Source organism: Maylandia zebra, linkage group LG18 (assembly GCF_041146795.1).
Source record: "Maylandia zebra isolate NMK-2024a linkage group LG18, Mzebra_GT3a, whole genome shotgun sequence".
Taxonomy (NCBI): Eukaryota; Metazoa; Chordata; class Actinopteri; order Cichliformes; family Cichlidae; genus Maylandia; species Maylandia zebra.
The window spans coordinates 27,811,439-27,838,882 of record NC_135184.1 but is presented as its reverse complement, the minus strand read 5'-3'; the positions used below and the strand labels follow the sequence as shown (position 1 = coordinate 27,838,882).

General features: G+C 40.4%; 4 protein-coding genes across 5 annotated transcripts; 1 reads left to right on the top strand and 3 right to left on the bottom strand.

Annotated features, from left to right (window-relative positions):
* The first annotated feature begins 16 nt into the window (after positions 1-16).
* Positions 17-2,685, top strand: si:ch73-71c20.5 (DUF4748 domain-containing protein). The gene is made up of 3 exons (XM_012923028.3): positions 17-95; positions 308-548; positions 2,367-2,685. Exons 1-3 carry the CDS (start codon positions 53-55, stop codon positions 2,536-2,538), a joined length of 456 nt encoding a protein of 151 aa, XP_012778482.3. The 5' UTR covers positions 17-52; the 3' UTR covers positions 2,539-2,685.
* On the bottom strand, positions 2,686-13,024 carry LOC101484830 (protein lifeguard 3). Its single transcript, XM_014409576.4, has 12 exons — positions 12,732-13,024; positions 9,394-9,705; positions 8,945-9,012; positions 6,685-6,749; positions 6,549-6,602; positions 6,408-6,458; positions 6,269-6,308; positions 5,758-5,795; positions 5,578-5,665; positions 5,383-5,478; positions 5,241-5,294; positions 2,686-5,121 (listed from the first exon to the last, which is right to left on the bottom strand). The coding sequence occupies exons 2-12, from the start codon at positions 9,698-9,700 to the stop codon at positions 4,972-4,974; spliced, it is 1,011 nt and encodes a 336-aa protein (XP_014265062.3). The 5' UTR covers positions 9,701-9,705; positions 12,732-13,024; the 3' UTR covers positions 2,686-4,971.
* A 1,619-nt stretch (positions 13,025-14,643) lies between these two features.
* On the bottom strand, positions 14,644-21,341 carry LOC101475706 (caspase-8). The gene is made up of 12 exons (XM_076877048.1): positions 21,118-21,341; positions 20,243-20,384; positions 19,933-20,108; positions 19,743-19,848; positions 17,100-17,229; positions 16,943-17,001; positions 16,814-16,856; positions 16,616-16,680; positions 16,413-16,521; positions 16,131-16,258; positions 15,353-15,738; positions 14,644-14,926 (listed from the first exon to the last, which is right to left on the bottom strand). The coding sequence occupies exons 2-12, from the start codon at positions 20,351-20,353 to the stop codon at positions 14,788-14,790; spliced, it is 1,452 nt and encodes a 483-aa protein (XP_076733163.1). The 5' UTR covers positions 20,354-20,384; positions 21,118-21,341; the 3' UTR covers positions 14,644-14,787.
* Positions 21,342-21,510: 169 nt separating this feature from the next.
* On the bottom strand, positions 21,511-25,089 carry catip (ciliogenesis associated TTC17 interacting protein). Of its 2 annotated transcripts, none has more exons than XM_076877051.1 (9): positions 24,785-25,089; positions 24,456-24,638; positions 24,311-24,366; positions 24,113-24,199; positions 23,699-23,866; positions 23,486-23,610; positions 22,334-22,410; positions 22,172-22,239; positions 21,511-22,071 (listed from the first exon to the last, which is right to left on the bottom strand). In XM_076877051.1, exons 1-9 carry the CDS (start codon positions 24,900-24,902, stop codon positions 21,883-21,885), a joined length of 1,071 nt encoding a protein of 356 aa, XP_076733166.1. In that variant the 5' UTR covers positions 24,903-25,089; the 3' UTR covers positions 21,511-21,882. The 2 variants fall into 2 exon arrangements, with proteins under 2 accessions (XP_076733166.1, XP_024661672.2); XM_024805904.2 differs by having other exon boundaries at positions 21,513-22,071; positions 22,172-22,242; positions 24,785-25,087.
* Positions 25,090-27,444: the final 2,355 nt, after the last annotated feature.

The window sequence follows — 27,444 nt, the reverse complement described above, 5'->3', positions numbered from 1 at the left end:
AGCAGCTCCCGTTGTTGCGACTGCGCATGCCCGTTGCAATTACGCAACAAACATGGCGGCGTCCACAGTGAATACAGTCCGGACAACACTGAAAGGTTTAATTATTGGCTTTATTCGTTATAAAAAAGGTCACAATTAAGGGAATTATATTTTTTTTCTCGGCGGCGATAGGTTGTTTATTTTAATATAGTTATTTTTGTAAATAACCTTTTATATGCTTTAGTTTAGCACTTTAAGAAGACTTCATATTGACGTGGTCGCAAATGAAGTAAGATTTTTAAAGTACTCGTGTAATTTGTGTCAACAGGTATGTACCTTTTCTCCGGCCGGTGGCTGCTCAGACAGAGCAATCAAAGCCGGGCAGTGTGTCCGAGCCTGCGGCTGCACGTCTCCCCTGCTGCCTGCTCCAGGATGGAGACGCAGAGGAGCGAGCAGACCCAGAATACCGACAGAGGCAGAGCCCAGGAGGAGGTAGAGGAACCAGAGGGTCCTGAATACATCCCCAAGAGAAAAGCCAAGAACCCTATGGTGAAAATCGGCTTTGCCTGGTAATTTCTCTCTTTTGACCAAAACCCGCGAGAGAGATATAGAAGCTACAGCACTGACAAATCAAGTCAGAGGTGTGTCAAAGAACGATTAAAAAGATTAGAAATGACACGCTTTTTATGCAGTCCTCGTTTCCAGAGGCTCAAATATAATTGGGCTAGCATGATAATAAAAATGTTTATTTTTGATTGTTTGTTTGACTGCCTAAAGCCTACAGCTAGAGCATGGGTGATTGGCCTTTACTGCAGTTCTTCTAATTGTAGTGCATGCTTGGTTGCTTGTTCAAGTCAGCTGCTTGACAAATGCAGAACTTTTCACTTTTCTTCGAAAACCTCTCGGTTTTGTTCTGTTTTCTCAAAGAAAACGCGCTCTAGTGCTAACTGCAAAAGTTTACAGTAACTGTGTGACAGCGAAGTGAGGTGTTGATGGGGGTTGGAAAAGTGTTTTTAAAGTACTTGAATAGATCTCAGTGAATATCAGTTAGTATTTCTGCTTGAATTGCTCACCTTTCAAACTGATCTTGCTTTTCTATGCAACACCTAATCTGGCCTTTAAGTCCCTGAGGAAGTGTGGTTATACCAGCTGGACATTTGTCAACACTGGGAAGGCACCTAAAGAATGCCCCAGGCAATCTTCAGGAGATTGCTTGGGGTTAAATTAAGTTAAGGCTTAGCTCATGTTGTCCATGAAACCAATTTTGAGTCCACTGGCCAATTATATTTGGTCCCTTGAAAAGAGGCGGCTGGCAATTAGAGGAAATATTATTAGAGCACTTACTAAAAACTTCCTGTGTCTTTAAGTTCATATCTATTAGGTAATTGTAATGTCTGTGAAGGCTTTCAGTCATCCAGGTCATCGTAGTCTAAAGAGCTTGGAAAGAAAAGCGTCTGGACTTCTTCTTCTTCATATTTTGAAGACGTTTCACCTCTCATCCTGTGAAAACAAGGATGCCAATGTTCACATTTTGGACAAAGAAGACAGATGGCTTGAAAGAGGAGTGTTAGGAGCAATCTATGTCCACTGTGAACAACCATCTTTGAATAGAGGTGGTGGCTTACGACACCAACTGTCTGCATCTATAATCCAGTTTTGAGATCCCTTCCCAGACGCCCTAACGCCCACTCACATCTTGGGCCATTTGACCTCAGTAAATCATGTGATAGGGAAGGGCTAGGTTTCGCAATGGGTTCATGCGAAAACCTTGGCTCATTGTGACCCACACCCAGGCTCATGTGATTAGACGGAGGATCCATGACGGGGTCCATGTCCCTCTTAGGGTCACTCCCATAGGGCTTAAAATCTGTGAATCTCCACCAATTACTCTTCGAACTGAAGAATCTTTGCGGATGAGAGGTGAATCGTCTTCAAGAAACTTAAAGAAGTCCAGATGCTTTTCTTTCCACGGTAATTTTAATGTTATGTTTTGGTCACCTTCCTGTGTTGCCTGCATGTTAATGTTACTGATGTGTCCTCCTCAAGTCCCAGAAACACAATTGGCAGACAATAACAGTGAAACAATTGTTCTTCCATATAATGCTACTGTGGCTAAAAGAGAAAACTTTGCACAATTTTCCAAAAGAGAGATTCACTATCCAAAATACAACTTGGATGAATATCATCCACACAGGCTACTACTACATTTTTTTTTTTTTTAAAAAGAGCAAGATATATTAGGTGCAGATTTGTCGTTCACATTCAGCGCAGTCACTGGGGAACCACCAGTTTTCCCGAGCTGCGTAGAACTTGCTGTCCTGTTATTCTCTAGTGTGACAGAGCCATCAGTACTGTATAAATATTTTGTCTCTTTCCTCTCTGTGCAGGATTATCGGTCTCCCTACAGGAATAATCAGCTTCTTCCTGGCTAAGAGACAAGTGGACAAAAACAGACTGAAACAGTTAAAGATCAGACAGAGGATGAAAAGATCAAATGAAGGCGAATACGAAGGGAGTCGCTACCGCCATCATGCAGTGGATGTTAAACTCGACCAGTAATTTATGTTGCAGCTGTGATTTGCATCGTATGCACAGTATCCCACACAGAGACTCTTGGATAAAAGACTGATCAGAACACTGATGTAAAGTTCACCCATGTCAGAGGTAAATGTATATTTGAATAAAATCATCACTGGTACAATCACATTAAGACTAAAAGAAAACTTTATTTATAATGATAAGCAAATAGATTTTCTGTAGCACTGATATATTTACAACCCCCTCTTCCACACTAACCATCCGTGGTGTACAGTAAACATGTCTGCCTCTGTTGATTTGACTCGAGGCTTTTATAAACTTTCAGCTGTGCTCTAAATTTGTCATTAATGGTCTTCGCTGATCATCTCAGGAGAAACATTTGGACAATGAAAGACTGGAGTTCAGAAATGTTCCAGTACTTTAACAACACGGCACCGATAATGCTGTCCTGTGTGGAAAAATCCCGCCCTCGCTGTCTGACCCACATCTGACTAACACAACTATATTTACAGGCACACATATAATAACTCTATAAAACATATTATAACCCTGTATTCTGTAAAGTCAAAAAAAAATTTAAAATAACAGACATTGACACGGTGAAGGCACTGAAGTGATATAAAGGAGTACAATTCAAATAAAGTGACCTATATTACTTTATCTGAATAAAGTAATATAGCAGAGCCGTGGCTGCCATTAGTGGCGCTGAGCTGTGCTTCAGGGGTGGACATGTCCCAAAAATCTGACTCTGCTCATACTTGAGTAACTGAGATCAAATGTTGTGGCAATGCCCACCCCTACTGTACTTCATAATCTCAGAAAGTTACACTTTAGGATTTGCCTTGTTCTTGTAGCATTTAGACACATGGGAGAATTCATTTGTAGCTGTACATGTTCATACACAGAAGAGAGATCAGACACTTTCTGCATTAAGTCCAGTAATATGGAATAAATGTTGCAGATGGGATTCAAGTGTCTGTAGATAGTTAGGTAATAGTATTCGTCATAACCACCGATAAGCTGTTAAAGTATATAAAAACAAATATAGATTTCATACAAAGTGCATTTTTGGGTGATGTAAACTAATGCTCAGATTTTTGGGGGGCATCACTTTAAAATATCCTTACTTTGCAAAAAAATAAAAAACCCCGGAGGAAAAAAAAACAAAAAAAAAAAAAACACTTAACAAGGCATGATCAGAGATATTATACAAACAAAGATAAATGGAATTATTCTAGGGCTGTCAACATTAACGTGGATTAATCTGTCGTCATGATGAACACGATCAAAATTTTCAATGCAATTAACCCATTTGGAGCGAAAATGACTCAAAATCCCTGCATGCATCAAGGCTATTTGGGCAGTTTGCACAAAGTTTGTCCATTCTGCGCTCCAGGTGGTTTAATTGTGTTCAAAAATTTAAAATTGCGTTAATCATGATGACGGATAAAGCCGCGTTAACATTAACAGCCCTAAATTAGTCATAACTTTTTTTAAAGGTCTCCTTAGTACAGCTCTCTGAAACAATGGTTCAGTCCACGCCTTGACTTTTCTGTTCAGGGGATGAAAAAAAAAATAAAAAAATCCAACGAATAACAAAAACAAATCATTAATTTTTACCACAGCTCTGATCAGCTGGTCATGGCTGGATCACAGAACAAGAAAATAAATGTTATTATTGTAAAGTCATCCAGTTAACTGAACATTTAAACATTAGCTTACTGCAGACTAGCATGCTTTAACACCTCCACATGGATAACACAGTAGATGGAACTCCAATACAATATATATGGTGGGAAATTACATCATAAACACAGAAGCCCACTTTCATGGCACACCATGTTACTTAAATGCAAGTTTTTCCATGTAAAAAGACTGACCATGTAACAAGAGCTGAGAACAGATTAAAGAAGCTAATCATTTACTTAGCTGATTGAAGCATTTCGTGTGATTATACTAGATTATACTCTAACTATACTAGAACGCTCCTTTATCAGCTTTCAGCTGTGTTTGGAAAGTTTTTTTGTCTAGGGATCAATAAGCCTGGTCCCGTGATAAACCTGCATTAGGTAACACAATACACCTCAGCAATACAGGAGGGAAAATGCTGAAATTGACTCCAGTTTTCTTATGAAAATCCCAAACCATAAATTTACATAATCTCACATAATTTGGACATTTACAATTAACTGTCATTAAATTGATCAGATCATTTCTGATCAAGTTAATTTGTTATTAGATGAAAGTTCTTCCTTTCAAGAAAAGGGTATATCAGCGTGACCCCAAACATTTGAGCAGCAGTTTAGGTTTAATCTACAATGTAAAATCTCATATTCAGCCCTTAGACATTTTCCCTGAAGAGCACCATGGTCTTAAAAATCTTTTAATGTCTATTGGAAAAGTAAAGCTTTTCAAAAGCATGGAATGATTTCACTACACTGTGCCGCTGGATTTTTATTTGGTGGAAGCACCAATAATTTGCAACAGGAAAAGGAAGATCTGGATTATATCGACGTAGATGGAGAGTGCAGCGAACACGTACTCCTCTGGACTAATGGAGTGCTTTCTGTTTCCAATCAGTAGCTGAGTGTGATATGCCAGGAACTGCAAGACACAAACAGTTACAAAAAAACTGAGCACTATATCAACAAATACAATGAGGGCTGCTGTAAGATTTAAGGTGACTTTTCCACTTCTTTGTAACTTTAAAGTGAAATACTTACCAGAGTGAAAACTATGGCTCCTATAGCCGCATAAAGCATGTGAAGCCAAAATATCTGCAACAACAAAAAGTCATTAAGATAACAAGAAAACCCAAGAAGGTGTCAGGAAACAGTCACAGACTTCACAACAGCAGTAACTCACGTATTTGAAGGACAGCACGATGGCTGTAATGATGCCAGTCACGAACACGACGATACCGAGGACACAGAAAAGGCCCTGGCACTTGGTGAAGTCGACCTACAAAGAGAAATTGACAGCAGGCATCTCAACGCGTGGCCTTGAACAAACACACTGTGGAGATTTAAAGCTGATAAGCAGAAACGTGCACGCCCCTACCTTCGTCTGGAAGCAGAACACTGTGACGGCGATGCAGACGACAGCTGTGATTCCCAGCGCAAGAAACACTGCTTTTGTGTCATAGTAACTAAAACCAAAGCGCAACACACAGTCAGCAGTGAGGAAACCATCAGAATCTTTTTATCACATGAAAGGGACTGTGTATATATATTTTTTTACCTGGATATGGTTCCAGTCATATACGACAAAGACAGAGTCTGTTTCACAAAAAAATAAAGATCAGATATAACTACAATGAAACACTTCTTGTCCAACCACAAACAGCATAATCTTGACATGCGGTCTAACTCAGTGTCAACACAATACTGTGATAAAAGTCCCAGTGTCATGTGGGACTCCTACAAGTCCACGTGACAATTCAGGAAATAAGAATACAGAATAAAAAACCCACAAAACCTTTTATTATGTGACAAAATGCAGATCATAAAACAGCTCAGTCATGTTGCTGTTCGAGCTGATAAACTGAACACTCAAACGTATCAACAGGTAAAATGCAAACAAATGTGGTGACTCACTGCTTGGCTCTGATATCAAAATTACATTTCAAGTACTGTGATAAGGCTGTCATTGGATGGAATGTCTCGCTGACAAAGACAAAAAGGGTTTCAGTATGACTTGATCCAAGTCCAGGAAACTGCTGGTAATGACCACAACCACAAGTCATACTTACAAAGAGGCCGAGCAGAATCATGTTCCATGGGAACTTCCTCCTGCAAAATAAGTTGGCTTTCAGTACAACGTTGGTTTAACACTGTTCAAGTACAAGTATTTCCTCTTAAAACATAATAAAAGCAGGCAATCACACTCACCGGGGGCCCTTGCAGCAGACCAGCACGATGTGGGTGATGAAATACACCGCGCTAAAATGTAGAAATGAATCACAAAGGTACAGTTTTTATCCATGAGTCAGCACATCACTTCGAATGATGTTACCACAGAGGGAGACTTACTATGATGCCCAGTACACAGCTGAGTTCTTCCTTACAAAAGATTTGACAGGTTGGCTGTAACAAAGAGAGGCCCAGTTAACACCAGGAAATGCTCACACGCAAAGAGCCTGAGAAAGAACACAATCTGTATACTCACACAAACGTGAATATGGCGACAATGGCTGTGGTGACCAGGAGCTGACACGCCAAGATCAAATACACCTTAAAAAGAAAAAAATATTCACATTTTTTATACTCTGAATACAGAAGCTATTGGATTGGTCCAGTTTGTGTCTGACATATCTTTGTGCTCATTTGCGTATGATACAAAAACAAAAACAAACTAGCAGTATGTAGTTATGAATTATACATTTTCTCAAAATATGGTGGAATCTTTTAAGCTACAATGTCACATATAATTATTTATTTTATGTGCTTTTGTTGTTCACTTAAAATAAATCATGCCAACACTGAGCAGGTTGGAGCTCGTCAACAATAAAAACTATACAAAACAAAAGACTATGTTGGAATCAGGATGTAGCAAACCAGGACACCAGTCTGGGAAAGCACGTTGGGGGAAGAGATTTGACACTCCACCTTTTGAAGTGGCAAAACAGTCAGTGCCAAGAGTAAAGTCAACACAGCCATTCATAGCTATCCAGTTACAAATACATCACAAAAACTCATGGGAGACGAGATCTGGTGACCACGCATATTTAAAAGTCTTAAGACACTCCCTGGTCTTTTTCTTCAAGCAGTTCTTTACAGATTTACCAGTGTTTGGGTTTGTTGTCCCACTGCCAACCGGACTCAAGTGAACCCAGGATTCGTACAGCAGTCGCTAAAGACTGGAAGACAACATTAGTGAAAACAACCCTGTGCTTGCAAACCAAAACAAATGTGTCGCACGTTCACACACTATCCATTTAACTTCGAGCCAGAAAGGTTGTGTACAGGAAACCCAACAAAACAACACTCAGTGACAGCTCTCAAGTTCAGTGCCAAGTAAACTTAGTTTGGCTGTTCTCCTATGCTTTCTGTTTCGCTGTGTCTTCATTTAACTGCCCTACTGTTACAGATGAAGAAGGCACATAAGTGAAATCCTTAAAATACCAGAATCAAAGCAAGGCTGCACTCTGCCTTCTAATATCTACACCCACTTTCATCTGTTTCTAAACAGTTTAAGGGTTATCAGTTTTCAAGGCAGGGACTCGTGTAGACTAGCACACACAAGCAACCAAAGCACTGACCAGAGAAGCTGAGACTAAAACACACACACAGGTTAATTCTCTTGTAAAGCTGTCATAGCTCCTGTGTATCCTTATATAGCAAAAGGCCGTCTCCTGTTATATAGTATGTATAGTACACAGATGTATAATTATTTACACTTATTATCTAATGTGCTTACAGTACAAACTGTGAAGCACTGGGTGTTTTTAAAAAGGCCATACAAATAAAGTTATTATTAGAATAACTCATCCTCTCCCCAGTTTATGCTCTGTCATTGACCTTTCAGTCAGTGTCACAAATGTCAAATTTGGATCTAACAATAAACAGAACCTCTCACCATCATACTCTATAAAATGCTGCATGTCTTAGCCAACCCCCCCCCGTGCTTGGTTTGTTTCCCCTCCACAGAAGTAGTTTAGAGACTGATGCTTGTCCTCTGAGACTACTAGAGTTCTTTATTTGGAAAATTCTGCATCTGTGATGAGGCTACTTTTCTGTCTCAGTAAACAAAGCTGGATATAATGATCTTTTTCTGGTCTGCTGCTGTGTATGTGTTATCAGAATCAGAATACTTTATTAATCCCGAAGGCTTGTATATTCACTTATATAGTCCCATGTACTAGTCCATTAGAAAACCTCATCACGAGTCAAAGCTCATCCAACCATTCAAAACACATGAACAACAGCTGCAAGGCTAAAATCACTCTGGCCAGTGTTGCTGAACACATCTCAAAGAAAATTTGCCATTTTGCATAAAGAAATACATTCTTTGTAGCGCCTTGAGGCACCTGTTGTTGTAATTTGGCATATAAATAAAAATGAATTGAATTGAATACATTCTGCCAAAATTTGACTGTTAACCAGGAAATGATGTGGATTTTTTTCAAATATACATGTAATTTTCCTGACAATACAACTTTTAGCTGATAAGATAGCTCTAGGTAAGGAAAGCGTACCATCTTGGCCTACGCAAGATCTTTCCTAATGAGCACTTTTCACTTTGTTTAGCCTGCAATGACATGTCATAATTGGTGCTGTCAATCTGCCCTTTTCTTTTGGGTGTGGGTGTTTTAATGAGTCTTAAATGATTCTGAAAGTAACTTAAAAGTGTTATTAAGCACTCCTCTGGATAAATTATTGCACAGAACAGTAAAATAGGTAATTTCATGCAGATTGTGGTGCTTTACCTTTCTGATGAAGGTATGCCGAATGCTCAGACTGTCCCAATCGCTGCCACTTGCTGCAAACTCATCACCTGTATCATCAGTAGATAGAAAAGCAATCACTGACTACAAAGAGCAACAAGAAGCATTATTCATTAGGTAAACTTTATTACAATTAAAATATGCATATTTTGTTTTATTTATTAAAATTCACTTGATAGTCCACTCACAAGTGTAAAAATGAAACAAAGAAGCTCTAATGTATAACTCTATGAGACTAAGAACTCCTATAGGTGGATTTTGTTGTAATATTCCTTAACCTACATCATGCACTAGCTGACTAATGGCTCTAGTTCAATACTGGAATGATATCATTGTTAGGTGTTGTGTGAGCACACAGTAGCAGGATGCTTTCTCCTTTTATTAAAAAGATAATGTCATTAGAGGATACACGTTACAAGCCAGAGTCTTACCAGAGCTCAGGACATCTGATGGTATTGTAGGTGGAACGACAGGAGGCATGGGAGGAGGATTCGGGTAGCGAGATCCTGGATGTCCAGCAGGCTGTGGCTGCCCTGGATAAGGGCCTGGAGGGTAGCCAGCTGGCTGGCCTGGGTACAGAGGGGCATTTGGACCAGAAGGGTATGGAGCAGAGGGATAGCCTGGCTGTGAACCACCATATGATGGGAATCCATATGGAGGGGGTGGTGGGTAGTTCCCACCCTGAGGTCCATACAGTGAGCCATGAGATTCTTCGTACCCTGGAGGGTAGTGTGACATGATGCCTGTGCGGAAGGGAGGGGAGGAAATACAGTTCACAACATGCAGGGACTACAGGGAGCAGAGGTAAGACAGTCGGAAGCATCACCAACATGTGCTCTTTAAGTCAAAGGAGCTTGCAAAGAAAAGCGTCTGGACTTCTTTAAGTTACTTGAAGACGTTTCACCTCTCATCCGAGAAGCTTCTTCAGTTCTAAGGTCAAATGGTGGAGAGTCCCAGATATAAGCCTAGTGGGAGTGATCCCCCACACTGTGCTCTTTAAGGTTTTGCTGTACACTGTCATCGTCAGTAAAAGATTTATAATGCACATTGAAAAAGTCAGGAAAAAGGGAAATAGGTACAGCAATTTATTGAAACATGGGCAAACATACATGGTATATAAGGCCGATACGGTTTTTACCTGACTTATGACCACCTTTATTCTTCATCACAACCTGAATTCTCTAAGGCAGCCTTCTTGTAATTTCACATTACTTCATTACTGTTGAGGTCCACACTCTGACAATGTCCCACTGTGCGTTTTTCTATCCAGGTATGGTTCCACTGCACTGGCAGTGTGTTCAGGATCACTGTCAGGATCACTTTTTCACTTTTTTTTGCGTTATGACATTAGCAAACTTAGGTGTCCACGCTGCCCTCCCGCCTGCCTGAAAATGCACAGTTGTGCCTTTGGCGACAACAACAGAGCTCCATTTAGCTTTAGGGCTCTGCATGGAGCCACTGTTGGTGTGCGTGCACATTAAGGTTAGCTGGGCTTGGGCTCCTGCCAGAGTAATTACCATGCACCTTACTGTACACACTTGGGTGTGTATCGGGTTCACGGAGTAGAAGGATTTGCTCAACACTGGTTCACAAAACCCACCACATACCCAGGAACCATCACACGGGCCCCAAAGGGAAATTTCTAATAATAACCACATGCACGCTAACATCATGCAACAACATGAGGCCCAAGTATTCCATGCTGCTGAAAGAACTGAGATGGTCAGTACACTGGGTTCTTGAGACCTAAGTGTACCTACTTTTTCAGTGTGAAACATAAAGAATTAAAAGGGCAATTTACTTCTGCTGATTTTACAAAAGACACCAAACTGCTATCTTAAAAGGCTGACGTGTTTCTAAGCACAATACAGTTTGCTCAGTTATTCTGAAAGTGCTGCATTTTCAGTGGGACTTTTAGGGAAATATACGCAGTAAAGGAATTCAAGAGCTGGCTCCACCTCTTGTTGCCATTACCTCACATACTAAGCACCAAGCAACAGGACAGAAAACAATCAATGGAAAAAGTGCTTCAGCTGATCCTTGTGGAATGAGGACAAAGCTGATTGCTTCATAGTCACTGAGACATGAGAAGGCAGCAGGTTCATATGTGTGTTTGAACAGGAGGGTGTAGCTCTAATATTTACGAAAAATACACTCATATTCAATGTAGTTCATCCTCCCTTCAACCTCAGGTCATCATGTGGTTGTGGTTATTACTGTAACGTATGTCGTCTGAACACACTAACATAACTAGTCTGTTTACATTCATCTGGCATGGCACAAACACGTCACTCAGAGCAAAGCCCTGTGACTCAGAAATGCTTTTGTTACGTGAAGCCTGTCATGCGGATGGACACAGTTACAGAAGCACCACACAAGAACACTGAGAACCGGTTTGGCAAAGCTTTTAATCACTCCTTTTTGTTGAGCTTCATTATTTCTGCCTGGGCAAGAAGTCATGCATTTTTTTTAATGCTGCTGACTCTTTCTAATCCAATACGCCTGCAACAGACTTTGTCCTTTACATTCTCGCACATGCTTTCCTGCCAAATCATGACATTTTACATTGTACACAGCAGTGAACTTTAACCTGAATGCTAACTTAAAACCTGTTTGTTATTTTATCCTGTTTTTTTATTATCAGATAAACAGATTTTTTGCATACTTCTGCTTCATTATTCTCTACATGTACAGTAAACATCAGCAGATTATTAAAATGAATTGTACAAAAATAATTAATCGAGGATGTCAGAAAATGGGAATGCTGTTGTTCAGTATTATTGAGTATTGCTTTCATTTGGTGTTCCTTTTTTGTGGTAGAACCAACATCCAGTTACTTATCCTATCTATGAATTTATGCTGCATTTAAGGTTTTATTTGTCATATCAAAAGCTGATCAAACACCAGACACCAGGGAGGGGATTTGCAATCTAGCTTAGGCTAGATAAAGCCTGTTATGCGTTTCCTGGTTCTTATAACACATTTGCCACTAAACCTAAAATTAAATGTAACATTTGGTTGCTCCCTTTTGACCCCCCCACAACAGTAGATGACTAACACTGTGTAAAGGCTGGTCAGATGAAACCAGACACACGGAGATGTCATCATACATTTGGGCAACTGTGTTGGGCATTTTTCAATTTAGCCTGTTTATGTTTACATGTTTACGGTCAACTTCCGCAAAGCAAAACTCAGGCTTAAGCCCAACCGACTCCCAAAACAATATTCATCGGGTATAGTCCTGTTGAACATCAGCCACTTATTATTTAACTATAACAGACTGTGCACAAGTGTGTGTGTAGACTGGCACACTGACTAAGAACTGACACGACGTCTCACACGACTCGACAGGACATCAGCGAATTAGAAATCATCAAGAGCTCCGTTGCCTTTAAGGGCGCACTCATTAACGTTATTGCTAACAGCTGTCTTCCCCGCTACGAGGGCCGCCTTTACCCGCCCTGTAACTCATCGCTGACAGCAAAAAATAAGCAACGATGTAACATTCAAAAGGAAAAAGAAGAAAACTCAGCATCAGCTGTGTCTCGTGTTTAACATTTCAGTTTTGTCGACTGAACTGAAAAAGAAAGATGGCTATCCTAAAAGCGTTTACACACAGACCCACTCCACCCAGTTACCAAACCTCCGCTAACTCCCCCCAAAAAAGCTTTTCCAGGTGTGTGAGCGAGCTCAGCCAGAACACAAACACCACCACCTTCACCATGAGCGGTGTTTCTGACAGAATGGGAAGAATATAACAACATCTTACCAAATTACGAGACGTCAACCTCGTCGGTGGCTCTCAGTCCCAGAGAGAAGAAGAGCGATATCCTCCCGCTGTCACTCACAAAGCCTTAAACTGTCTTTAATGCTGTACTCCAAGTTTTAGTGTGGGGTTGTTTTATGTTCTCGATGTTGTTATTCAGAGAAGCACTGGCAGAAGTGGGCAGCTGTGAAAAGTTTTTTTTTTTCCTGGAACTGTGGAAGCAGGGTGTGGTCCGGAGGAATCTCTCTCACACACACCCACATCGCGGACAGCGGGGCCCGAAAGGCGCTGACTCATTTTCAGCACTGGCGGTGTCACGTTACTGAATGCACGCGCTCTCCTAAAGTGCCCTCTGCTGCTGGCGCGCGAGTCTTCCACACTTTGCAGAGTTCTGACTCCTTTCACCTGATATGAGCTGTTATTTGGACTCTGTAGTAAACAAGCTCATCAAGTGTGCTGAACTTCTCTCAGGCTGATGAAGGCCAGCGTTATGACGTGAAAACACGTTTTATAGGCGCCCTCTGCAGATACACTCATACACTTATTCTTCTTTTTTATACTAAGTTAATATACTGTGTTGTGTTGTTTGTTACGTTGTGATGTGTCATATCGTGTCGTGTTGTGTTATATGTAGTGCCGACGTAGGACAGTTTTTCCAATTTCATTGTACTACTGTACTACGTATGACTGTGCAATGACAATAAAGAGTTATCTTATCTTATCAGATAAGCTCATTCATGATTTGACAGGAAAAAGATATGCCTGTTTAAGTATTATAGAGTACTGTAAAAATTCTCTAGTCACTCTTCATTTCTTTATGTTTTGCTTCCAAGGAACCAGAATTTGCTTCTTCTTTTTTTCAAAGCGGTCTTAAACAATAATCATTGGCTGCTTCTTCAATCATTTTTAGTCCAATTCTTTTATCTGATCTGAGGATGTTTTTCCTTTATCTGTAGGCACTTTCCAAAAACACATTTCTTCAAATTTATCGGATGCATACTGTCAGTCCCTATAAAAGTAGTGGACAGAAGACGATGTAGCGGGCCTTTAAAAACTATCTACAGCAGGTGAACAGTATATGACATTCATGTCCCTAATAAATATGAAGAAAATCTAGCACCTGAGAGATCTGGCCCTTCAGTTTATCCAGCTACTGTCCACTTAATAATAATGGATTGGATTTATATAGCGCTTTTCAAGGCACCCAAAGCGCTTTACAATGCCATTATTCATTCACTCTCACCCTCTGGCCAACACCAGTAGGCAGTAGGGTAAAGTGTCTTGCCCAAGGACACAACGACCAGGACAGAGAGCCCGGGGATCGAACCGGCGACCTTCCGGTTACAGATACACTTCCCAACCCCCTGAGCCACGGTCGCCCTGACTTAAGTCTCATCAGACAAGGTCTTCATGGAAGGGTGGCTGTCAACAAGCCATTCTTAAAGGGAAACGGGAAGAATGGGTTGAGGCATTCCAGATTACACAAGACCTGCAATGAAATCAGTCCAGCTCTTATGCAGTGACGGATCCAAATGTAAAACTTTTATTGTGTGATTCTTATATAATGCTTTTTTCTTCTTTGAGCGCTCAAAGTGCTTTATGCAACCTGTCTCATTCACCTGTGGTTGTCACTGTGTACAGAGGTCAAGAGAGAGGTACAACACTGGTCTATATGATGTATCGCTGTCGTGGTTTGAAGCAGCATTTTAACCAGTACCTTATATAACCTATTACACCTCGGCAGCTGCTTTACCTGTAATGTTTATTTTTGGCAGTTGCTCAAATGTTAAGAAGTGGTGTAAGAGTGTAAGATTTGATTTCATGATTCTTAGGTGAAAATCAATTTTCTAGAGTTTGGAAAACACCAAATAAAAAAAATTCCTATTTATATTTGAGAAATGACAAAAATGTACCATTTCATTTGCCACTGTGGATAATTTTTATTCAGTTCATAATTACAAAAATCACATTTATCAAACCAAACACACACACAGTGTAAACTGTAATGTGAATCCGGGAATTGTGCAGACATGCAGTGTTGTATTTGGTCACAGTCGGGTCATACAAATTTGAGGACGAGCTTCTTGGTGAGAGTGTAGTTGGGCTGTGGCATTTGTTTGGAGGAGTATAAATACTCTCCTTTGCTGACCTCCCTGTTCACACGTGTCAGGACAGTGAGGATATCGTCCATCTCCTGTCTGGAAGGAACACATGTGAAACAAAAAGGATTCATCTTGGATCATTTTAACAAAACATGCAGCTCATGTCTGAAAGCACCAAAAGCAGGAAGACAGAAATGTACAGAGATTTGATGCATTTGATTTGTCTTCCCTGATCACTTTTGAGCCTCAGAAAATGGGTGTAATTTTAAAACAGTTAAGACTGTGCTTTTTGTAAAACCCCTTGAATAAAAGCACAAGGTCTGATTGTGTGAAAATGTATTGAGGCGCTCTACAGAGGAAAAACTACAACATTTGTGTCTTTGTCCATAATTCTATGGACCGAACTGTATGTAACAGAAATTACATTAAAAAAAATCTACTTTGTAGGAAACTACTGCACTATGACCTTCCCATATGACAATAGTATGGTCTACCATAAAGAAACTAATCACTTCAACTCACCTTCTTGCTGCTATTGTCAGCTGCTTGCACAGCTCCTGGATGTAGATAGATCCCGTGACTGTGTTTCGAAATGATCTGAATTCCTCCACAGTGGCCATGCCGATCAGAAAGTCTGCTAGTTCAGGCACTAGCACTGCCTCATCAGGGATTGAAGCGTCTGATTGCAGTGCTCCTTTGTTTTGCTTCTCGTCCTCTCTGCTGCTGGGATAGTATCCTTTCTGGTATTCTTCACCCTGACAGGCTTGAATGAAGAAGAGTTTGGGCTTCCCTGCCAAGGTTGAGGCTCTTCCACTTGTAAAGGGGTCCGTCAGGTCTTTCAGGAGCACCTTTCCCCCATCAGTGCCAAAGACACACCCCTTTTCTCCATGTGAAAGAACGCACACCACCTTAAATCAGAGGTAGACATATGTTTTATTATTTATACTAACACTACTGCTAACACTGTCAATGTGGCTGCAGTTACAATCACAGAGAGATGCACTACATTGTGACATTTTCAGAAAGGTGCTGATTCCAGCTAAGACCTTTTTGAGAAGACAGATACCACATATCTGCACAGTAAATATGAAAAATGTAAATGTAATATTAATAAGTTAGGGTTTTATGGTAAAGTATTTGCAGGTTACATTTAGCCTCAGAGCCTGCTGCTTGTATTCTGTATGGCTGTGTTGCCAATCTTCTCAGATATCTCTTATTTAAAAAAGAAAAAAATTCAAAATAAGTGTAAATGTATAAAATGCATGAAGTACTACAACTCTAAAGGTGAGTGACTACGCACCAAGGCATCATGATTTGTAAAATTAATCCCGCCAATATCATTTATTTTCTTCTTCATCTGCTCTGCAGTACAGTTGTTGTGTATCTTCACTTGAAAACCAAAGTGAGTGAACACTTCTTTCAGAGTATCTGTATCAGACAGAAAAGAAGCAAAAGAAGGATTATAAGTACATTACATGGTCATGGCATACGTATATATGCATTAATTGTTACAGGGCTCAGGAGCTTCCAGATAAAACAGTCATAGATAAATCAGGTCATTGTTTAAAGGCAAGAACTGTACCTGCATCCTTCTGAGTTCCTTTTCGATTATTCAGACCTCCTGTGAAGATCTCATTGTTGAAGACCACGCACAGACCACGTGGGTTATGAGTCAGTGTGTAGTAGTCTGACTACAGGACACAAACACAGCAAACAGGCCGATCATAAATGTTACTGATGTGACAAAAGAATGAATGAAAGCATGAGAGCCTGTGAATGGATTACCTGATCAGGAAGAGAGGTGGGATTTGTTTCTAGTTGTGCATCAGTGTTAATACTCTCTCTTCGATCTAAACAAAACATTACAACAATGTAAACATGTATATCAATCATGAGTATGATAAAAATAACAAAAAACACAAGTGTGACAACAGAAGGTTTAACAAATAATAATCACAAATACATTTTAATAGAGACACCTACTGTTGGGTTGAGTTTCAGTTATAGACAGTGGCTCATGGGTCCTCTGTGGGAATAAAACAAAGCAGTCAGCAAACTGACAAACTGCAACATTAACTGCTCAGAAACACACATTTACAGACACACATAGACCTTAATATCCATGCTGACATCAGGGGGTAACGTGAACTGCTGCCGTTGCTGACCGCCTCCTGTAACGATCACAATCATTTGATGGTGTTACCAACACATTCAATTTCCACATGTATGTATATGTACATGTGCGGGTATATGGAAGTGGATCCTATACCTTGTGTGTACTCCTCTAAAGTAATTGCCAGTTGTTGATCACACTCTTGCAGTGCTTTATGTAGCAAGCTAACATCTGTCTCTGATAGTAAAGCAGATTTTTCCATTTCTGCAAACACGTCCAGCGGTGTCTGGAATGAAAAGACAGAAAGTTTTTAGTTCACAGAGGCTGTTTGTGGGACAGTCATCATCTCTGGTGCCATCAAATCCACAACACGGTTTCCATTTGCATCAAATGCAAAGCACAGAAAATAATGGCTGCATGCCAAATATCCTTGGGCAAGATACTAACCCCATGTTTGCCTACTGGTGGTGGTCAGAGGGCCCGGTGGCGCCTGTGTCCGGCAGCCTCGCCTCTGTCAGTGCGCCCCAGGGCAGCTGTGGCTACAATGTAGCTTGCCATCGCCAGTGTGTGAATGTGTGTGTGAATGGGTGAATGACTGAATGTAGTGTGAAGCGCTTTGGGGTCCTTAGGGACTAGAAAAGCGCTATATAAATACAGGCCATTTACCATGTGTTACACTACAACATGGGGATACAGAAATATGCATTAGAACTCAAACACTGGGCCTCATGGCCCAGCACCATGACAACGGTGGTTGGTTGGCAGCATAATGGTGGCAGCAGGGAGATCCCATAAAGACTCTTTTAAATAGAGCCAAATGCACAAACAAACTTGGAGACAACGGCATACATCCATCACGTACAAACAGGAATTTGGTAGTACTAGTATTCTGATTAGGGCTTGGAGCAGGGGTAACCATCTCCAGCCCTCTAGTGCCAGTGTTTTAGATGCGCTCTACAAATGCAGGCAGGCCATAATACTTAGTGGAGATTTTAATTGAATTTAAGAAAAATACAAAACAGTGAGATTCCATATTACAGAAATTCAACCAAAGTAATAGACATTATTATTTACAAATAATCTATGCTGAATTCAGAAAGTTACTTGTGGGACTCCTTAAAGTTCAGTGCTCAAACCTAAACTGTTCAAACGGTATGTCTATAAATTTATGTTGTTCTGGGATAAAAAAGTGAAGCAGCGTTTCAATACAATTTAAAGGGAATTGTAAGTTTTTAAATATGAATAAATTATCACTAACCTATAGCAAAATAAAGAAGAAGGATAATTATATAATAACAGGAAAATTAAATAACAAATTCCAAATAACGATGAATAACAGTTAAACAAAAGAGGTGTAAATAGATGGAAATTGACACCACCAAAAAAATATATCTTCAATTACAAAATTAATTGTTCCTTGTTAGTTTCACATAGTAAGGATGTCAAACTCATTTTGATTTCAAGTGGGCCTGACCAGAGAAACACACCTTTCTGTCAGTGAAAAGACATTTAACTAATTTCAACAGCATATCTCAGTTTTTCTACACGACACAGAAATGCTGCTGTGGTAAACTTTCACCATGACTGTTTGGGTTTAAATTCTAAAAAATAAATGTGTCAATTTTCAGAGAAAATTCTAATAGTTCGTTGCCTCGTTGCCCTGACTGGCCTGTAAATAGGAAACAAGAAATGTGCTTTTTTGTGTGGACGCACAAGAAAACAACATCCAAAAACCTTCCATCTTTAACATTGAAAAAACAGGAACTTTTCTGTTTTTTAAAATAATGTAATTAATGTGGTGTACCAGGGATGGTCACCAGAGAGATGTGTATGGGTAGGAAAAGCCGAAAAATATATTGAATTATAGTTAAAAAGAATTTAGGCCTTGCTTCACATTTTCTAAAGCTGCCTAATGGGCAGGATTGGAGTCTTTTCTCAGACTGATTCTGGACCTCAGGCTTTATGTTTGACACCCCTGTACAACATCAGAATAGTTAGAGGGATATCATGTGTTTGCTGATATATTCATCTCAGCATTTATGCATTTATATAAAAAAATAAACAGGAGAAACACCCTTCACCATATAACGATGGCTGATGTTATATGTTATATGTTAGTTACACACATGTTGTGAAAGCTGCAAACACAACAACCAGCTGATCCAAGCAAAAGTTGGGCAGAGTGTAAACAAGTAATCCATGACCTCTTATGACAATAAAAAAATTAATCTGATTTTAGCAAGGACTGTAAATAACTACATTTAATAAATAGTATGGAAATCTGTTTATGTTTCATGTGTCTGGAAAGAAATCCGCATTGGTTGCACTTTAGCTGCATGCAAAAATAAACAAATCCAGTTTTCCTGCTTTTACTTTTTTCCCCTCTTTAGAAGAAAACTCTTGAGAATCGATTAGTTTAAGCCAACCAACAGACTTTCAGTAAACTGCATGCTTTTATGATATCACTGATCTCAACTTTGCACTGATGATGTACAAAGCACAAAATAATAAACTGTATTCAGAGGCTGGTAGTTTCCACTTGAACTTCAGTGTGTGAAAAGCCACTGTAAACAGTACTCAGTCTATTTGACAGAACATTTCAAAGTAAAATTACCAGTTAACTACTCTTAGTAGTGGAAGCGTGTTCTTTACTGTGCTTATAAAATGAAAGGAAAAGTCGTTACATGCTGATCACAGTGAAAACAATCTAAATGTCAACTGTACAGCTAGCCTTTGATGTTCAGTAAAAAGCTTCTCACTCAAAAGCAGAAATGAAAAGGTGGATTGGTGTGTTCTCACCTTGGACAATTCCATTTGTCTCCTGCCCAGCTGGTCAGTCAGTAGAAACTTCAGCTTTTCAAAGTTCTCTGTAGTGAAGCCATTGTATATAGAATACAGGGTCTTCCTAATGGTCAGAGAAAAACTTTTGATATATTACTATTCCTATGCTGCATGCTGTACTATTAAGATAAAAACCGAAAGCTTTTACCTGTAGTCTGACAGGACAGGACTAGCATCTGTTTCCTCTGGCGGTCTGCTGTCTGTCTCCAGGACCCTGAGGAGATCTGCTCGATGGATGGTGTAGAGCAGCTGCCTGAGGAAGGCATCGTTTTGCAGCAGACCTTTTTCCTCTAATCTCAAGAACAGGTCTTTTGCATCCTTAATCTGTAGGGAAAAAAGCCCACTCTTGAACATGCATATCCTAGGGCGTCATACTGTCAACGTGTTATTTAAAACAATTTCCCACAAACATGCTAACAAAACAAGTGTAAACACATTACAAAATTTGCTGTGCTCACGTTCTCCAGGCGTCTTCTGGTGACTACATCACGGCATAAGAAGCAAAGTTCTGCCACTTCAGAAGAGTCCAGGCCCTCATCTATGTGGGACAAAGTCAGCCTGTCCATCATGGCCTGGTCCTCAGCTCACAGCGATCTGCAGCTTTTATTGTTAACAGAAAACAAGTGTGCATGTTTTGATGGAGCAAAAACTGAAGTATTCAAAAACTTCATGCATTGCAAACAAGCAGTTTTACATTAATGACTAAAGATCATGGCTAGAATGTTAAAATAACGACAACAATAATAATAACACCACACCATACACGATAAGATGCCATTACTGCCCTACGTAGAAGCACCGCTATACTGTATGTTTTTACAGGGAAACACAGTAAGATGACTACATAGAGAACTTTGTCTTCCATCGCTGACCTTTCAACAGCGAACTGTTATCTTGATCATTATTAAATGGCACAGAGCTTTGGATGTTAGGCCACATCATCTCTGACTATCCAAACAAACAAACAAACAAACACCTGCAACATTTAAATGTTATTTACAATTTCCTATGAAAGCCTGGTTTTAAATTGTGTATTTGCATGGCAGCTTATACGTGACGCGGTGTCTTTCAGTCCTTCACGGTTTACTTTATTTCATGTTATTTTGGCCTCTCAATGCGTTCCTAGTAATCCCGTGTAGTCCCATGAAAAGACATCTGCGTGATACGACAGAGTGACGTCACTAACACTACCCACCCCGCCCCCCGCCGCCAGTTTTGTTTCTCTTGACAAAAACGAACATTAAAAAGTTTTAAGTCAATGTTACATAACGTGGCCCAGAGTTTACGCTAACAGTTTACGTCAGGTGAACTAAATTATGACGCTGAAACTTACCGCCGCTGTCTCTCGCTGTTAGTTTACAGCTCCTTAGCGAAAAGGGCGCGTCTTGTTAAATGCGAGGAAAATAACTTAAACAAATGAAAAAAAAAACTTTTTGGGAGCGAAAAAAATACTGAAATATGTTTCAGTGGCTTTTATTTCCGCTTTCTGTTAGAGCTGCAAATTCTTTCGTTTTCGGAGCAAGCGCCTCACGTAACTGGGTGTGACGTCACGGTATAGGAAGTTGAAGTTGAGTGTCGGGTGCTGGGTAGAAAATGTTAAAAAATAAAGGCCACATAGGCCACATTCACACACAAACTGTAGCGTTAGTGAGCTGACCAATATATTTTTCGCTTCACACTTGGCTACATGAGTTTACTAAGCTCAACTACAGCACATACTGGCACGTCTTTCATAATAAAATCCGTTTGTTTAGCATTGTAAACCTTTATTTTGAAAACTCCCATGCTTCTTTTTTTTTCTTAAACACATATTTATCGGCAGAGGGCTTTGCCCAAACGTGTACAAGAAACCCAAACTACTGAAACTGAAAAAAAAAAAAACCCAAACTTTATTTATCTGTCTTTTACTGGAAAGATCACAACGTTTGAGTTTTGATCGTTTGTGTTCCTCTCCACCAAATGTCCACAGATACAACTAATAGTCAGTCACTCGGAATAAAAAACAAAATAACTTTCTAAATGTCAGTGAAGATTATTCTCATGAACAAACATATATGAATCTTATAAAGAGACAGTTTGTGAGCATGTGATAATGTGACTAGAGGGACTGGGCTTCCTGGTCTGCGTCTGCAGGATGATTGGAGGCAAAAGGGGTGAAGTACTCTCTGGCAAACAGAAAGACGTCGTCTGGTTTCCTCAACAACAGCAACTGCAGGAAGTCAGATATTAGTGCTCGAATCTCTGGATGCTGTCTCAAGTATGAGGAGTGGTCGGCCTTAAGCTCTTCCTGCCAAAACAAGACATAAACACACATTCATTTTCTGCTCAGATGGTCAGTAGAGTAATGGAAGTCTAGTATTAATCTCCTGTTGCACATGACCGGCTACCTTTCTGTCCAGAAACTTAGAACGCATCTGCATGTCTTCCTCCCACACAAGGGGGATCTTCTTGAAATCTACTGTAAAATTACAAATACACAAATATCACTGAATCTTTCATTGGAATCATACCTCTTATGTGTGAATATGTGTGTGGGGGATGTGTGTAACCTTTTTCTGCCTTTGATGGCAACTCTAGAAGTCTCATGGTGACTGGTGACCCCACCTGAACTCTGGTCACCAGATGCCTGATCAGAGAATATAACGAGTCAAATTGAAAGCACTAGTGTAACACATAACAACAATAATAGCACTTACTTGTTATTCAGAAACCGCTTGAGTTAAACCAGAAAGTTCTCATGCATCACCAATATTCTTTCGCATACAAAAATCAGATGTGTCCTATTCCGTAGGTATATCTACACTTTATGGGAACCTTTCCCTTCAAAATGATCATTTTTAGAAACTGAATAGTTCCTAAGATGTCAAGGACACAAAGCAATTAACTATTCTACTATAGCTAATGTTATAGTTTGGACCCACAAAGAAGAAGCATCAATGGCTCCATTAGCAGTGGTTAATAGTTTTGGCTAACATGTGAAAGATCTCTAGTTTAAGACCAGGAGGTGACATAAATCACAAGCAGGGTTGTACCAGGAAGGATGCCTAATCAAACATGTGGGAAATAGTAGAAATTCTTCTTTTATTTACCCCTTTCCCTGTTTCATCCACACCTCTTTAACCTCACTTACTGTCGGAGTTTTCTTATCACTGGTGGGCTCCTTTGTTCCATACCTGAACTTACCTGGCACAGAGTATATAATGACTGCACTCCCTTCCACCTCACTCTGTTTGCTTCTGGACTGGGAGCAGCTAAGGTGAGTTAGCTTAATTTACTTATTTAGCTTTAAGTCAGTGACTTGAAATCTAACCTTGTTTGGTCTTTTTAAGAGATTGCTAGTCCAAGTGTGGCAATCTTTTGTGTAATTTAAACTACCTTTTTCTACAAGTTAAATAAACCCAACCACTGGGGAATCACTGATGGTTCATTCATACTGGTTGCCCATGCTGATAACAGTCCTCTCCTTTTAACCTCCTAACTAATGGATCCCTTGTGATTAAGGGAAGCATTCAATAAGTAGTGCTATTGTGTGATTAAAATGATTTGTTGTTTAGTCTACATTAGTGACCTCCTATCAGCAGTAGGTAATATAAACATGAAACTCAACAGTGGGCAGCTGCAGTCTGTCTGGTGCACAGAGGGAGGCAGTAACACAGTCCAACATGTGTGGGATGATGGAGAGGTACATATATTAAGCTTACCCATCATCCAGGAAGTAGCACTGCCAGGTACTGGGGCTGCCCTCCATGGACTGAATAATCCTCTCTACCCCAAATACATCCAGGAGCTCACCCCCGACCTCTAGCTGCCTCTGATCCAGCTCTCTCTGAGCACAAAAGAGACCACAATCAGAGCTCAGTACTCAAACAAGTTACTGATGGACCAGGATGTCTTACACAGGCATAAAGACTTACAAAAGAGGTGTTAATTATGTGTAATCCTGGGTCTAAGGAGACAAACGTCATGTTTTCTGGCATCTTCCTCCTCAGAGCGATCAGGCGCATCAACAGCAAGCTAGAGCCCTCAGTTACCAGCCCTCTCAGGACAGACATGGGGTAGGACATGCTCTCTTCTGTCACCTCCTGTACACACACACACACACACACACACACACACACACACACACACACACACACACACACACACACACACACACACGCGCGCGCGCACACAAATGACAACATGCAGTAAATGCGCAACAGTAAGTAAAGATTTTGTAAATACTGGACTAACTCTTGCAAAGAGAGCGTGGAAGTTGCTTTGAATGACTGTGGTACTGTTTCATTAATATATTAGTGAGTTGACCTATAAAGCAGTGGTTATCTGACCTCTCCCACAGTCGTAACCTTATGGATCACCATCAGCCCATCACGCTGCACCATGTGACACCTCTTGTCCACACTATGGCCCTCAAGCTGAGGAGAGAAGTATAGAAGCACATCAAAGGTGCAATATTTCCACTTAATGCATCTGCTGAGCTGAGTCAATGTAAAAAGAAACAGCCCGGAAAGGATTCAGCGACTCACCTTGACATATTCATGGTGATCTTCCTCCAGCACCTCCAGGTCAGTCGTTAGGTAGGCTTAAACAGAGTAAAGGGTATGAAGAGAAATACTAACAACAGGAAACAGCAAAGATCAGTTTGTCCTAGCATCCTCTGCCTACTGTCACCTGTCACTGCTGTCCCACAGGGGCAGTCATCAATGGCTCCGTGGCTCTGAGCATGAAGCATCATGCATGGCTGCTCTCTCCGGGCAAACTCCACCGTCACACTGAACTCCCCCAGCTCTCTCCCCCCCTCTGATACAGTCACCAGCGAGTCTGCAAACACACACTTCTGCAGCTCGGCAGGCTCTGAGAAGCGAAGGGACACAGAAGGTAAAGCCAAAGTGGACAGATTCAAATATCTGTAATGATTTCACGGTTTTTTGCTTTTCAGGTAGTTTTGGACTCAGCTGTTTCCTACCGACCATATTAGCCTAAATTGGATGCGAACTCACCGATCCCGGACATGAACGTGACAGCTTCGTCAGAGGCTTCCAGCTCCTGTCGCTGTTCAGGTCCTTCAGTCCCCGCTGAAAAACCTACAGCAGTCTGTTCACCCAGCGTGGCTTCCATCTTTAAAACAGCCTGAAAAGTGTGTGGGAGCAACTTCACAGGACACTCGCCTGCCTCGACAGACAGTCTGTCTGGGTAATTTTATGCAAAGCAGTCTTATCCCACACTTTTCCTGCTTAGCATTTTTCTGCTACGGAAGGGAAGCTGGCGACCAAATCTCTGTTGGCATGGCAACGACGCTGGAGTACCGTAAAGACCATTGTATGTGTGAATTGTAGGCTGACTATTCACCACCAAATCTAGAGGAAGGAATTATACAAAAATAGAGGCGCTGTACATAAGCTAATAAAAAACAAAACAAAGAACACTGATTACTATTCCTCCTAAAAACCAGCAAATAATTTTTGTGAATTAATTTACTTAAGTCTGAGATCTTTACATCAAGCAAACAATTATGCAATACAATATATAATAGTGAATTCAGATCATAATTCTGATTGCAAAAGCTGTTAGACAGAACAATCTTAAAAACAGTCCTACTGTATTGTCAGGAGGACATCCTGGGCCACATTTGTGGGGGTCAGTCTAGCAGGCAACATGCTTGCTTTTCAAAATGATGGCCATTTCACATGTTATAGCAACAAGGGAGCTTAAGTGGGTTTTTTTTTAAATTTGATCATTTTATTTTTTTTGTTTAAAAGGGACAGTGCAGTTTAACATATTTCAAGTGCAAGACATGAAACTGATGTGCCGCACACAGGTTTATAGCTACTGCTAATTTTCAACAATTGTCCCTTGTTGGGCTTACAATCTAAATAGATACATTTGTAGATATTATGTTTCTGTTGCTAAAAGTCGATTTTTTTTCATTCAATATTCTTGGGGATTCTTATTTTGAATTTAGTAGGACTTCAGAAATGTACAGTAAACCTATCCCACTTAACCAATTGTTATGGCCCTAGCAGGGCCTCCTCCTGAAGGTGCCTGTGTGGGCGTGTCCCACCACCTCTTTTGCCTGAGGTGCCACCTTTCCCTGTTACACAGCTGACTCACATCAGTAATTAAAAGTATTTAAGCCCAGGGAAAGGTGAGCTCTGGGCCAGAGTGCCAGTAGTGTGGTTACAGCTAGTGAGCTGAGTGGGTGTTGTGTTTGCAGCTAGTGAGCTGTGTTTTTGGTGGTTTTCAGCTAGTGAGCTGCTCTCTTTCTTTTTGGCTTACGTTTTACTTTATTGACCAACGCCTGAGTTTTGTTTGTTTTCTTAAATGGTGATAGCGGCTTGTCCGTCTCTTTTAGTTGGTATGAATTGAGACTTTAATACTCTTTAATTTACCCTTTTGCCTCCTTGACTCCTTTTTCTGACCCGGTCACTTTTGTTACTTCCCCCTCCCCGCCTAGACCCCTCAGGGGAACGTAACAAAATGTTTGATTCAGTGTCCTTTGTAGTGGACAGCAAGACTCCCACATTTTCAATCTGTGTCCACACTTCAGGAAGCAGAGGGCTGAGTGATGTAGAGTTCTTTTAAATTCTGGATTTCACTCAGTCAGACTTGCATATAGGATGAGGTGGAGGAGTGCAGGGAGGTGAGAGTCAGAGGGCACACCAGCTTCTGAGGAGCCTGAGAAGGAAGCCACTGTCACTTATGGACAAGCGTGTAACCAAAGGTGTTTTTTGGCTCTACCCGTTCTTTCTTTATGGATTCAATTTCAACCCTATTAACACTGGGTTGAAAGACTAACAATAAACATGAAAACAGGGCAACTCTGTCTATAACCACCATGACTGGAGGATCACTGATTACATCAGTGATCAGACAGCCAGGTTCTTGAAAGTGTCAAAGCACACAAACCAAAGGGAGATGCTCATCTCTGCAGGCAGCCCAAACATTTATAAGCTGCATATCATACGTTAATATCTATGACATGACTTGAATCTGGATATATTCAGTACTATTTATAGCAATTTCAATGCATATAGACAGATTGTTTAAGACTGTTACTTTCCAGCACTGACAAGATGACTTCAATGTGTGATCAGACGATAGAAGGCCAGTGCAGATGTTTCCTACAGCACTTACGCAATACCTATTAACCATAATAGGCTTCAGCTGTGGTCTCTTTGCTCCAGCATAGACTACTCAAACACTGGGATGTCCTTCTCTGAACTTCACCTTCCTTTTTTAAATCAAGTATTTCCCTTCATCTAACAGTTCAGAGATCCACATGAAAAAAACAAAACAAAATGAGGGACAGAAGAAAATAAACAACATTTTTGAAAAAAGGTTTTGCTGGAACATTTTTCTTTCAACCACATATGGTAGCCATGGTAACTTTCAGGATTTGTGGAGGGAGAAATCAAGTCAAACTGTTCTGAAGCAAACTGATGTATTCTGAGAGAATTAAAAAACATTATAACAAGTTAAATGTAACATTTTTATTGTTACTATCAGGAGAGTGTTGTGAGATTTGTTGTTTGAAATAAAAGTAACTTTTTTGATTAAGTAATGTTACTAGGTTTAAGAATGTAAAGGCTCAGTTTAGGAAAAGCACCCGTGAAGCTCTACTGCAGCACATGTAAAAACCTCCCAACACAAATAACACCAG